The sequence below is a fragment of the Centroberyx affinis genome, unplaced genomic scaffold (assembly GCF_046629955.1).
Source record: "Centroberyx affinis isolate AG114_WGS23_722 - 3 ecotype Tasmania unplaced genomic scaffold, CSIRO-AGI_Caff_v1 ptg004137l_1, whole genome shotgun sequence".
Taxonomy (NCBI): Eukaryota; Metazoa; Chordata; class Actinopteri; order Beryciformes; family Berycidae; genus Centroberyx; species Centroberyx affinis.
Window position 1 is genome coordinate 114,095 of NW_027281907.1, and position 13,622 is coordinate 127,716.

General features: G+C 43.9%; 1 protein-coding gene across 3 annotated transcripts in view; it reads right to left on the minus strand.

Moving 5' to 3' along the window:
* Positions 1-1,178: 1,178 nt before the first annotated feature.
* The window catches only part of LOC139663859 (ubiquitin carboxyl-terminal hydrolase 22-like), a 29,683-nt gene continuing 17,239 nt past the window's right edge, over positions 1,179-13,622 (minus strand). For 2 of the 3 annotated variants that reach the window (XM_071542622.1, XM_071542621.1), the window contains 9 exons: positions 12,739-12,905; positions 10,650-10,809; positions 9,849-9,954; positions 7,912-8,070; positions 6,658-6,784; positions 5,572-5,663; positions 4,982-5,044; positions 4,062-4,211; positions 1,179-3,960 (listed from right to left, as the gene is read on the minus strand). In XM_071542622.1, coding sequence (XP_071398723.1) covers positions 3,918-3,960; positions 4,062-4,211; positions 4,982-5,044; positions 5,572-5,663; positions 6,658-6,784; positions 7,912-8,070; positions 9,849-9,954; positions 10,650-10,809; positions 12,739-12,905 — 1,067 coding nt within the window. In that variant the 3' untranslated portion in view covers positions 1,179-3,917. The remainder of the gene's footprint in view (positions 3,961-4,061; positions 4,212-4,981; positions 5,045-5,571; positions 5,664-6,657; positions 6,785-7,911; positions 8,071-9,848; positions 9,955-10,649; positions 10,810-12,738; positions 12,906-13,622) is intronic. The other variant, XM_071542624.1, reaches the window with a different exon arrangement.

A 13,622-nucleotide genomic window follows, 5' to 3' on the forward strand; every position in this document is an offset into this window, starting at 1 on the left:
GGCATGTTCTTCTGAATATGAATATGCTATGATTATGACACTGCACGGAGTCTCAGTTCAGACTCCACCAGAAGTGAGTGCATTGCGAGTGCTCAGCCATGACTGATCTAATTCCATATCCAATATCTGTCTCGGCAGTATTGCTGAATTTGTTACCTGGGCTGTAACATCTTATTACACAAAACCAGTGGAAGACGTGGCACACCTCCAGTGACCTATATTTCCATAGCAACAGTGACCAGGAGACTTGGTCCCCTGGAAACATTCATTAGCACCGTAATAATAATAATAGAGAGGCAACCTCTGTGGACATGAATTATGAATGTAGGTATTGCTCAGACATCTGAAGCAAAAAACAAAACATTGACAGGATGTATCAAGACCACCGTCCACCGAGCTGTGAACCCAAACACCTCATTTACATTTAGCCTAACAAAATATATATATAGTATATTTTGGTGTTAATGTGCAGAGTGAAATTTAAGCCAGAGCTAACTAGACCTCTTGCTTTACTCATGGTAGCAGATTTTACAGAGAATAGGGCAATGCCATTGTTAACTGTTAATAAATGCAGGCTGAACATGAAGTTTACCATCCAGCTATTGTAGAATTGTTGCAAATTGTTGTGGCAAAGTCCTTGATTACAAATATGACAGTTGTAGCTTTTTTAAAAATAGCTGTATTGCTTAATCAAGATTACATCGCTGACTTTCTACTTGGTGTTTTATTATTTTATTGCATTAGTGTGTGTTTTTCCTTAGGGTTTCCTTAGAAACACTTTCCCTGTCCATTAAAATACATTACATTCTCATGTGTGTTCCTCCAATCCCTTTTCTAAATGACACTAAAACACCAAGTTTGATGAGCAAATACTGTGGTATCGTGTATAGTTGTGCTGAAACTAAATAAAGAATAAGCGGCTTACAGCAAGTCATCTCTTGGTGCAGTATTGCAGTGCCACTCCATATGGAAAGCTATTTCTGCCAAAAGGAAATCTTTAAATAACAGGCCAATTAATTTATTAAAAAGCTGTTTAATTAATGTTGATATGTTTACATTAATTTGCCAAGATTTAAGAAAATATTGTCATATATTTAGCATTTCCACTTTACCATTCTTTTCAGAACAATTACAAGTCATTACAAATCAAATATATAAGGTCAAGCTGGTCACATGTAACATGGCAGGTAAAATGCATGTCAGCTAACTGCTGTGGAAAGAAAGATGGAACATATTATAACAAGACATCCAATATGGTGTATTATCGAGCATAAAATTGTATTTTTTGATTGTGAAATAAATTGTGAAAAGTCCCAATTATGAAGACATTTTGTAATGTGTAGCTCCTTCTTTGCAATTTTGTTAAAACGTCTCTGTATTTTCCTTTACCATATTTATTTCTGGCTGATATGCACTGACATACCCACATAAAGGAGACCTCCTCATACTGCTAAGTTTGGTGGTTTGATCTTCCTTTTCAGTCCTCACTGTGCTTCCTGGTTTGACCACAGAGTGGCACCACAATGAAAGACATAACTACTGCTGCTCTGTGGCCAAAAATACAACACTCAATTGTAGTGGGCAGCCCGAAAGTGAAAACGTCTATACCAGTGTGTAGCAGGATATTGCTGAGAAAGAGCCACTGTTCTCAGTCTACCAACCCTCAGTAAAAACAAGGCCCTACTGCCTTTCTTTTGACTGGTTCTGCAATGAGAACACCTTCACAGTTTAAGTCCTTTTCTTTCAAGCAGACAGCTTTAAGAAGCACACATGGAGTTAGTGGAGGTCAGATATACTATAGAACATTAATTCTGGCAGCTATATGGGCTTAATCAGTCACGGTCAAGGGAAGGATGTGAACTAGAGAAAAGACAGTGCAAACACATTCCAGTTTTGTTCTGAGTTTAATCACTGAAACGGACAATGAAGCTCTCCTCTTCCTTTTCGTTTCAGCTGCGTCCCTGAATGTCCTTGGGTGGCCTTATCTGCTCCATGATACATCAAAGCCTTGGTGCGACCATTCCACAAGTCTGTGATTTTACTGTCCCAACCCCACCATTTCCCTCCGGCTCAGGGTTCAAGAGGTTCTGCAGCAGACCAGAGGATATGCATGTTTGTTTTCAGTTACAGAGCAGCTAAACAACCAGGGGTTGCGGCATTTATGTGGCATTAGTTTGTGATAGGTCAGGGCCCCTCATCTTATACATGAGTGAATAACTTTTTTTTTTCAGGTTTTTTCCATTTTTTTTTTACATACACAATCAGTGATATTCAAACAAAATAGACCACAACACCCTGGTGTGTATGTGTATTATCTAAAGTCTGACTTGACAGCATACTGATTGAATAGAGCACTGGGTTTACTGCACTGCAGAGGCAAGACACACCACGAACCACACTGGTCTCCACCAGCCACACAGTTGCCATGGAGAAGATAACACTGATGGATTCAAAGCCGGGCTGTGGCCGCACAGTGCCCATGTACGTGCAATTTGTTTTGCCCTCTTAAATACCTCCCTCGATCGCCCTCCCACCCCCAACTACAGTACAAAAATCATGATCAATGGAATCTTAAGACAAAAAAAAAAGATAGGCAGCAGGCCTCGAGGCATTACTGAGGGCAATCTTTCACAAATTTTAAGATTATCGGATTATGCCCTGTCGCATGCGGTGTTGTTAAGCGGGCTTCTCTTTGCACTGAGCATTCAAGGTGTTCAATGAGGAAAGACCACAGCATTCTCACAAATACAGGACCTTTTCTGAAGGTAATGTATTCAGTGTTTTCTTCAGAATGCCCTAAGAAACCCATAGCTCACATTCAACATACAATTTATCAACAGCTAAGGTGAGCCAATTTAATCACCACCATCATTATACCAACAATTCCACAAGAATGAATGAATAATACGCCCAAAAACATTTTTCAGTACCAGGACAGCAAGGGACATATGACTGTACTGCAAAAACAAAACAAAAAACAAAACAAATATGAGAACATGGACACTGAAAAAACAAAACAAAAAAAAAAACAGTAAACAAAACTCAAAATTCAAAGAGTTGCTAAAAAAATAGATATTCCCTGCCCTCAACCAGACTTAAAAACAAAACAATCAACAAAAGAAAATAATAGAACATGGGCACACTCAGGTCCAAGTCGGTTTAGTTTCCATGGCAGCGCTTCCCCGGCAACTGGCATAGGTAGCGTCTCTAAGCTCTCCCATGTTTTCTTTTCTCTTAAAAAATAGATGTATACTAGATTCATACAGTATTTCATAACTAAATTCACAAATGATAAGAATCATAACCATACCTTTAAAAAATGTTCTTGCAAAGTTTATAATACGTTGATTTTGTTTAGTTTACTTTTTTTGCATTCAGTTCCATATGCATATGACAATAAACAGTTTGTCTTCCATCATGACTAAGTTAAATGCTTGGTCAGTTGAAACGAGAGCACCATGGGAGAGAAATGGGGGGGAAGGGGGGAAATGAAAATACTGCAATAAAAATCCAGATGTGCCCAATCGACATGACTGTAAGTCACGCTCAGACTCTGCCCCTGCAGCAGGAAGGGGGGGGGGGAGAGAGTGAGGGGCGGGGCCTCTTCCCTCTGCCCAAGCCTGGAACTGACAATCCCTAACTCTTCCTCCTTCCCTCCTCTTCCTCCATTCAGTTTTGTCAAGTAGATGCCGAGAAGTAGCTCAGTGCTTTTTTTTTTAATTTTTTTTTTTAAAGGTTGCATGATTTCACGCGTCTTTGTTTATTTTTGTCAACTCTACCTCCCAAGTGGGAGGAGCAGACTGGTAGTCAGAGAGTTTCAGGTAGGTTTGTGTGTTTGTGTTTCGTCCTCTGTCCCCAGTCCCTTGACTCTCTCGTTAGAAGCGGTGTTCTCCGTGGTCAGCGGTCACTGGGTAAGGCTACTCGTACTCAAGGAACTGTTTGTGGTAGAATAAGAGATACCTAAAAAAAGGAAAAACAAAAAGATTAGATTCAGAGTGTAATGTCTGCACCATCAATCCTTTGCAGTATTGATAATTTCTCCGTCTTGTTTCCATCCTTACCCTTCACTATCCAGCACATCCTTGATGCTGGCCTTGGTGATTATGGCGTCGTCACATTTGAACCACTGGTCCTTGTGCTGGCGGATGAAGCTGGTGTAGTGGCCACTCTCTAGTGTGCCTTGGTGGTTCACCACCGCAAACAAGGAATACCTGTCAACGCAAGACATAAAGAGGGTGAATGGTGCATCTAGAAAAAAATGCAATAGGCCTACAAGGCTGAAAGCATGTGCAAGAGACGAGCAGTTCAATAGATCAATACGACAAGAAAACACCTATGGCCCAATACCATACGCAAACTCGACAAAAGGTGGAAACAAAAAACAATATACCTGCATGGTATGGTGAAATTTATCTAGCCCTCCATTTATTTATTTATTATTTCATTTTTTCCCACAATTACACTAAAGAAAGCAGAAACTCTCCCAAACTGTGGACACCGATTTTTTGGTCAACACCCTGATGAAGGCCAAGAAGGCTGAAACACTTTGGTGGCTACTTTGATTTCACCACCTTTGTTTGACTTTACTTTGACATAGACTTCCCTCATCCCTCCCCATACGTGACGCGAGTGCCTTGATTTATTAAAAAGGCCAGCCCCTGCAAGCTATCAGTGTTATTTAGACAGTAAATTCCTGGTAAATGTCCTGGAAAATAAAAGCTATTGTAAGTGCCATGGATGAAGAAAACTAAGCAGCTTTTAATAGGCTTCAAATTGATTTAATTTGGGGAAGTCACAGCAGGATGCTTCAGGTCATTAGCATGTGCTGCTGTGCTAGAGTGAAAACAATTATTAAAGAATTAATCAAGGAGGGTATTTCTACTGTGATGTCAGGCAAAAGTGCTACTGTGCAATTGCTGACAATGGAGCTTTAATAAATCAGTTTTTGTTTGCCATAATAGAGGTTTCCCGAGGTACTTACTTATTGTCGTTGTTTAATACATCAACTGTCTGTTGATACTGCCCATTCATTCTGCTCTCTTTACTGTGGGAGAAAGGATAGAGAGAAAAAAACAAAAGACATAATGACCAAGACATTACCATTTGTAATGTTGCATGCCTGTGTAAACAATGCTAAATGCATCATGCAAATCCACTAGGTGGCAGGAGCGCCCTATCTACGAGAGCAGGAAGCTTCCCTGCCTGTACAAATCCATTGATGTCTCTCTCTGAACATAGCTGAATGGATGCTACAGCCAGGGGTGGGGCAGCACTGCTGCTGCATGCTCTACTGACACTAAGGAATATGTATAGGGTATATTTAGTAAAGCTGGTGAAGAGCATAGATGCATGGATGCGTGCTTGTGCGCACACTGCGAGTACAAAATGTGTATGAGCACATGCAAATTTAAGAACCATATCCTAGTAGAGCAGCTACTACAGAATATTTAGGAAAATCTTTATTTTCCTCTCTGGATGTAGTAAGGGTACACTGGCTGTACAAATTAAACATATGGATACAGAATCCGAAGGGCTGCTGGGTAAACAAAGTCACTGCTGGGGGAGGCTCACCTGGAGGCCATGAAGGGTGTCATGTCCAACTCTAGAGGGAAGGACACGTATGTAGTGATCTTCCTCCGCAGTTTAGCAGAGTGCTCAAACCGCTGGAGATGGTCAGAGAGGGAGGATGAGAGGAGAGAGGGGGAAGGGGTAGAAAAACAGCGAGCGAGAGAGAGAGTGCAAAGTGGGGGATGGGGGAAGAGAGGAGAAACATATTTAGAAATAACAGGCATCATCATCACCCATCTCCTTATCACATACAAAATATTAGAAGATTACTAGCAAGAAGTGGAAATGCATGTTTCTGACCCTGGCAGTAAATCACACATTTAGATAGTCATTACAAGATACTAACAGGCGCGGATTGATCCAAGACAATCCATTTGCAGCATGTTCCTATGAATATCATAAATAGATTATAGGCTTCCAATACTGTATGATAAATAAAACATGGAGTTGAGGACTGTACAGGTCATTAAAATCCTATCCCTAGGTCTCCTGGGACACAGAGAGGTGAGCATGGGCTACACTATAGAAGCCTCTGCACCAACAACTGAAGCGAATTATGGACACACACCTACGCACAAGCATAGTACCAGAAGTCACTGCAAAATCTGAACTGTGCTTCCATCCTATTTAAATAGCATACGTAGGGCTACACAATTTATCATGTATCATCACAAATCACAATATATTTATCTATTATGATACAGATATAATTACAATAATTGTTGAATTCAGATTTCCTAATTTCCTTTCGAATGCCCACTGCAGCCATAAATAGTCAATATGTTATAGAATATTTATTGTGATAAAAGGAACTAAAAAGTTCCTGTTCTTTAGTTCCTGAAATAATTGAGATTAATAATCATTGAAAAACATCTAGTAATGGGATTTTGTTTTTTTAGCCACACAGCCCTATTATACTATTATACGCTCCCTTTTTATCTGCAAGTTGGGAGTGACCACTGATAACAGTGGATGTGTGTATGATATAAAGCCAAATGTATCTTTCATAATCAAATTCTCATTCACTGGCAGATAATGGAACTGTAATGTCAGTGGGGATAGGTAGCATGCTGTCACTGGCTGACTCACTTTGAGATGGAAACACGCTACAATGGGGAGCTTCTTCATTGTCAGCTGTTTGGTGGACTCCTGGTAACTATGGCAACCGCCGCATTTGATTTTGGCACTGCTTCCTAGATGCTCGGGCCGTGTAAACCTGCAGAGCGAAGAGTGGAATGAAAAGAGAGGGAGAGGATATGCAGGAGCAGAGAAGATAAAGGCAAGAAAGAGCCAAGAACAAGTGTAAACAGAAAGAGGAAAACATCTTATAGTTATGTTTATGTAAGGTTTGAGGCAAGCTCAGTTCAACAAACCTATTTCTTTGGTAATGTTGTTCAAGCCCTTTGAGCATGCCTTTTGCACTCCACCACACCTGTCTAGTCTATTTGCTGTGACATGAAGGTATCTGAAGATATCTGCGGGTCTGTGCATCTGGCTACAGCGTGAGTCTGCCTGCTGAGTGCTGGTGCAGCCACTGTCTGTCCGTCAGTCAGTCCGCCCAACCCAGAACCCTGCTGGTAATGCCAGCGCCTGTATCACCACGGCAACAGCACCAACCAGTCCTGTGCCTTTAAGAGACTTGCTGCAGCAACTAGGGGTGTGTGAGGGGCTGCAGTAAAAAAAAAAAAAGTCAGGAGGAAAGAAAGCGAGGGAAAGAGAGAGGGAGGATGAGAAGCATGCGAGAGGGAGAGAGCGAGGGCACGGGGGAAAAGGAATTAGGTGTGGGGGGGGGGGGGGGTGAAATAAGATAAGGAGGAGAGGAAAGAGGAAAAGAGATTGCAAACATGAAGAGGCAGAGGAAGAGGCATGAGAGGTCACACCTGCTCTGCCAACCTGGGGATGGTAGAAGATGAGATCCAGGGATAATAGGGTTGTTGTGCCTGAGCAGACAGCATATGAGACTCCTTGTAAGGGTGGAGGGAGGAATAGAATTAATTTGACTACAAGTGGAGAGGTTTGATACTCATGAAGTTGGAGAGGTGGAGAGAGGGATACAGGGAATGAAGAAGGATAATGTATTAGAAGAAACTGACAGGCAGATGGTGGCGGTACTTCCCTTCCTGTCCAAATGTTACAATGCCGGCTAAGATGATTCATTTTTGAACTATTAACTAACACAGTTCTGTAACTAACTATGCTATTGTACGCCAGCACCGAACAGCATAGTTTGGTTAAATGTAACTAAATAAAACACCCTTTTCAATAACAGAAAAAAAAACAAAAAAAAACCGACAGGCAGGCAAAGGGCAGTCTGGATTGTGGCAGCTGAGACTGAAGTCGTACCTGCGTAGGCAGTCTGTGAGCGTGGTGGACCCCGACAGGTGGCTCTCTCCGTTGACCGTGCTGCCGTCGCCTCCGGGGCTGAGGGGCCAGAAAGGCGTGGACGAGCCAGGCAGGTCCAGACTGATATCCCAGAATGGATCTATCGTCGTGGAAACCCCGCTAGAGAAAGGCGAGAACAGGGAGGGTATCTCTAAATAAGGTTATGAAGTTTAAAGAATAATGTGTGTGTGTGTGTGTGTGTGTGTGTAGATGTGTGGGCAGGTTTGTGTGTCATATATTGTGATGATGAGGAAAGGATGATGACAGAGGTGGTAATACATAAGCTTAAATCCACACAGCCTTTCTGGATTCTGATCATGTTTATGTTTAAGCCTGGTGAGAGAAGCAGTGTGCGTATGCACATAATATACACACTGTTCTTCCAGGCCCATTTGCAATTCAATGGAGTGTTACATCAGAGAGAATTGGCTTTACATAAGGAATTTGTAGTGTTGCGCTTGGATGATTGTGATGGACTGCGGTCCAGGGAAAATGGAGGCTTCCAATGCAGAATGCATATACGCAAACATAAACACATAGGGGATGGGCTCTTATGCATTATAAACATTGATTAGATGAGTCATGGTGCTGTAGTTCCCAGTGGTACCAGCAGGTGGCTACTAAAGCCAGGGGGCAGGGGAGTGGTGGTGGTGGTGGTGGGAGAACTAACCCTGCAGCATGGCACCAATATACGCCTAGGTACCATTTTTGCTCAAGGAACCTTAGGGAATCCATTGTCCTTTCTTTAATGCCTTACCCATAGGTCACCTGTACTCACCATCAAATTTGTTTTCGGATGATGCAGTGCTCCAAACTGGTCGGAATGACCATGATACATAGGATGGCTCACAGGCTAAAGCTGAAGTATCAACACAGCCTGTCAGTTAGCAGGGTTCCCATACCTTCTTAAACATCAAATTCAAGGACTTTTCAAGGACTTTCCAGGCCCAATTCCCTCAAATTCAAGGACCCAAACGGCATAGTTTGAGACACGGATCAAGGTTAATTACTGTTACAACACTGAGAATATTCGACTTCAATCACTCATGCACGCACGTGACCGTCGCACTTTCTCGAGGCAGGTGGCACGTGAAACAAGGACGCACAGACGGCGAGAGACACACATGCAGACAGTGGAACGTAACCTTTTTACTAACATTAAGTAAAAAAAATATCAAAAGAACTTCAATTTCTATTCTTGCACAAAATATATAAATTCAAGCACTTTCAATGGCCCATGTCTATTTATGTCGATTTTCAAAAACTTTCAAGGCCTTGGTTTTTTTTTCTCAAATTCACAAACTTTCAAGGATTTCAGGGACCCGTGGGGACCTTGAGTTAGATGGGCTAGCTACATCAGCAGTCTCTCCTTACACTGTGGAGGCAGGTAACACTGAGCTTGGCTTGGCTTGCCTGGTAGCCTGGGCGAGGTGCTTTGCAGTTCAGTGCAGCGTGCTAGTGTTAATGTGACAGGACAGCTCTAGGGGGCAGGCAGGCAGCGCTTGGGTTGTGTTGCTGTCTAGACAATCCCCCTCCCAGCAGCTCCGCGGGGACCAGGCCTTTAAATAAGAGCAGTGGAGAGAAGAGGACACAACCACTGGCTCACTAGCTCTGGGAGGAGGGGTGGTGTCCACACCGATCAGCCCACTGCAGTCCAATGAGAGGGCACTGGGAGTGGTGAGAGGTGACGAGAGCATTGGAAGACAGTAGGGATGGGTGGATAGATGGATGATGGATGGTTGAGTAGATGGAGGAAGGGAGGGAACTAGGGCATAGGAAGCACTATGATGCTCCGTCAAGCTGAATGGGCAGCAAATATCACAAGTGGGCTTTTTTTGGCCACTTCTGGCTTTGCACTTTCAAAAACACACCCACACAGACACGGAACAAGCTCTTACTGGCAAACTTGACAGGTAACGTCTGATTGCAGGCCCCCAGTGAAGATTTGGTCAATGATGCAGTTACAGTGGTTTGGATTGTTGGCCTTTTTCCCGTTGTCATCTCCTGGGGATCACAGGGAGCAGAAGGTATAAATACACACACACACACACACACACAGACACGTAAACACACAGATTACACCGCAACCTCTTTAGCACCTCTGAAGGACTCTCTCTCTTTCTCACTTTCCCATTCCCTTGCAGTGGAGCCTGTCTGGCACTTAATTCCCTGGATCCTCTAGAGCCAATCAGCGCAAGTCTTACTACAGGGTCTGTGGGTGAGTCAGCCTGTCAGCGCGCTGCAGCAGGGCCTATTGACATTCCCCACACTGCCTGGTTGCTGTCCCCTTGGTACACGCTATTGTCAGTCTCCTTCAGTATGTTTCCAGTGAAGTAAGGCACTGTGCATTGTGGGTAGATCTGAGGCATAGCTCTACATACTGGATTGGAGCCAGTGTGTGCCACAGTCCCCATCACAGTCCTCTCAGTCTCTGTCCTGACACTATTCTTTGCAGTTTGTGATTAGGTCAGACTTGAGTGAGCAGCAATCCTATGGCTGACTGGACAGTGGGGATTCAGAGCATGCACAGACAAAAAAAAAAAAATCTTTACCCTAGAGTAGATTTCTCCTCAAACTGGACATACTGTGGTTTTTAATGAAATACCTTTCTGTCCCTAAAAGTGGTGTACACACAACGAAAAGTGTATTATCTGTGGATGACCTGTGGATGATCGGTTAAAAGGAGAAGTGAAGCTTACGGGTGGTGTCCCCTTTGCAGTGCCGGTGCAGCACGTCCAGCGCTGCGATGAGGAACTCGTGGGCATCCTGCTGCTCGTAGCCCGCTAGGTGGCGTGCATGAGTCCACACCAGGTGCAGCAGCCGGAAGGGAATGTGGGGCGAGCGATGGCCCGAGTAGAACTGGAGACCAGGGAAGAAAGATGGGAAGGGGGTGGCAGGGGTGGGGGCCGGGGCGGGTAGAGTGTGGTTAGCCTATTTTTCCAGGTGTTACTGGGTACAGTACATTTCATAACTTTTCAGCCTTTTTATTCAGTCTCGTAGCTACAATATTGCACGTTGCTCATCCACTATTAATTGCTGAACCAAAACATAGATCTTCTCAGACAGAGGGGAAACAATCATTCATGTTTATTATATGACTTCTTTACTGCTCCAACCCACGCCTCGTCAGATATGAATGATTTCCACCGCACATCACCTACCAGCGCCAGCTCTAATGACAGGACATCCATAGAGAGGGGAGGTGTGAGGCACGAGGAAGAGAAGACAAAGTGGTTGGAAAAGGGGAGAGATCAGAGCAAGAACATCCATCTGTAAGTGCTGCTGAGTCTTTGGGTTGCCATGGGGATTGGACTGAATGACAATCCAGGTCAGGGTCGGGAGATGTGGGGAAGAAAGCAACCGAGCTGAGGAGAGCGGAAGAGCTGGCAGGGTGCTAACACTACAATGCAGCACCAGCCACAGCCCATTAATGCCAGAGAGGGCTTTTATTTCTCGCACGTTTGGGTGCAGGCATGAACACGTCGCACACACCTCTCGTTAATCTCCACAATTCTCTGTGAAGTCTGATTGAGCTGTGAGAGGGGAAAACATGCCACACTGACGTCTGTTTTGGATGTTACAGACTCTGCTCCTCTGCAGCAGTTTGAAGGAGCTTGACAAACGAAAGACGAGGAGGAAATGGGGAGGGTGGGAGAGAGAGAGAGAGAAGGGGAGAGGGAGAGAGAGGGAGATAGAGGGGTTGATCAAAGTAGGCCACACCTCTCACCTCCCCAACTGTGAGAAGCTGTGTGTGTTTGCAGAGTCAGGAGAGCTTTTGTTGCCGATGTAGAGGTGGGTTCAAAAAGAAGGAGGGTGGAGGACGAAAATAAGTGATGCGATTAGAACAGGTAACTGAGTGAGTTGGGGACGAGGCATAGAATGACTTGGTAATTATAAATGTGTGTGTTAGGGAGTTCTTAAATAGAATCAATTCTTTCACCATGTTCTATGAATGACCCTGACTTCATTTCAGACACAGTTGAATACTCAATAAATTACTGCCTCCCTGGGTGATAGAGGTGAATGATTGCCTCCTTCATGTGTTATACAGCTGCAGTTCAGCCAATTGAGACAGGGCAGGGTTGTGTGCATGTGTGTGCGTGCGTGGGATGGGGTGTGTGTGTGTGTGTGGGGGGGTTATCATTGATGACTCAACCCATTATAGCACAACTCGCCATCTGTGGGCCTATATATACCGGGAAGTGAGAGGGCGTAAGAGAAAGCGAGGCAGTGTGGGAGCAGACAGGCACCTAGGCAGCCATTACATAACATTCAGGGCCAATGAGTTTGTTACTTGTAAAATGCTTTACTGTGGAGAGTTGGGATGAAGAGCATAAGAGGACGAAGGCATTTCAGGATAATCATTTATGCTCCCACGGAATTAGTACATGCAGGAAACTTTTGTATCAAAGAGTGGAGATTAAAAGGCTAAATAGTTCTGCAACATGACATGTATTCCAGGCTCCTTGTAAATACAAATTTGCTCTTGACTGATCGGGTTCAATAAAGGTTAAATAACTGTATTCTTCTTGTTCATCTGTGGGGAGCTCTGTTCATTCCTTTCAGGCAGGGATTTTTTTTGCCTCCTCTCTCCCTCCCTCCTTGGACTTGACAAAAGAGCGCAACAGTGACTCAGCCTTCTGCAGTGGGTTACACTTGGAGAGAACATTCTGTATCATATGGTGGTTAAAAACTCTCAAATCCTGGCTCAGTTTTAACCGAAACATATAGGCTTACACAAACCTATATGACAAGTTGAGACACACATACACAACCAGCGCATCTTACCTCCTGAAAGAGCTGCGACATCTCACACACCAGACAGGAGTTTGATTGCATCTCGCACTTGTGTCTGTCGGAGAGAAAGAAGTCTCGCAGCAGCGGTGTGTGTGTAAGGGCCTGAACGATACAGTTCATGAAACATGTGTTGCCCAGGTTTATCAACCCTCGTAAACCTGCAGGACAAGAAAAACAGAGAGAGAAAAAGAATAAAAAGAACAACATCAATGAATATTAATCAAACACTACAGTGCCTCTTGATTCATACTGCTGCCAAAATAAGGGATTTCAATCACTCACTTAAGATCAGACAACTCTCTCCCTCTTTGGATTGACAGGGGCTTTTAGCTGTGGCCAACTTGCTTATTGGTAATTGAAAGTTAACCACAGAGAGCATTAATGAGTCAGTAGCCAGCAGAACTACCCACAATCTGAGTCTCTTTCCCTATGGAGACTTAGCCTAGCTTGCCTATAACAGTTTTAGTCTACAGCTACATGGAAGCTTAAAGATCATTTCTATATTGTAGATTATGGATATGTACCAGGTTGGCAGTGTGGTATGCTGGCACATCTTAATATGGCTGGATAAGTGTTTAACATAAAAGCCGCTGGCATTTTCAGATTTAATTTGTTGTGCAGCTTGGAAGTTAACAATGTGGTGCTGTGTCAGGTCTGCCTGCAAAAGTGTGTGCCTGGAGCAGACCCCAAAGCTGTGAATGGATTCGACGGTCAGTTAAAGCGCGAGAGGAGAGCTGTGGTCCCCCAGTTAGAGCCAGAGGAACAGGTGAGACCCAGTGTGGTCCTGGGTCCTGTCCAAAGAGGGCAGGTTTGGTTCTGGAAGAGAGTGCTCAGCCAGGGCTTAAACACTTCAGACTGGTCCTATGTGTGCGCAC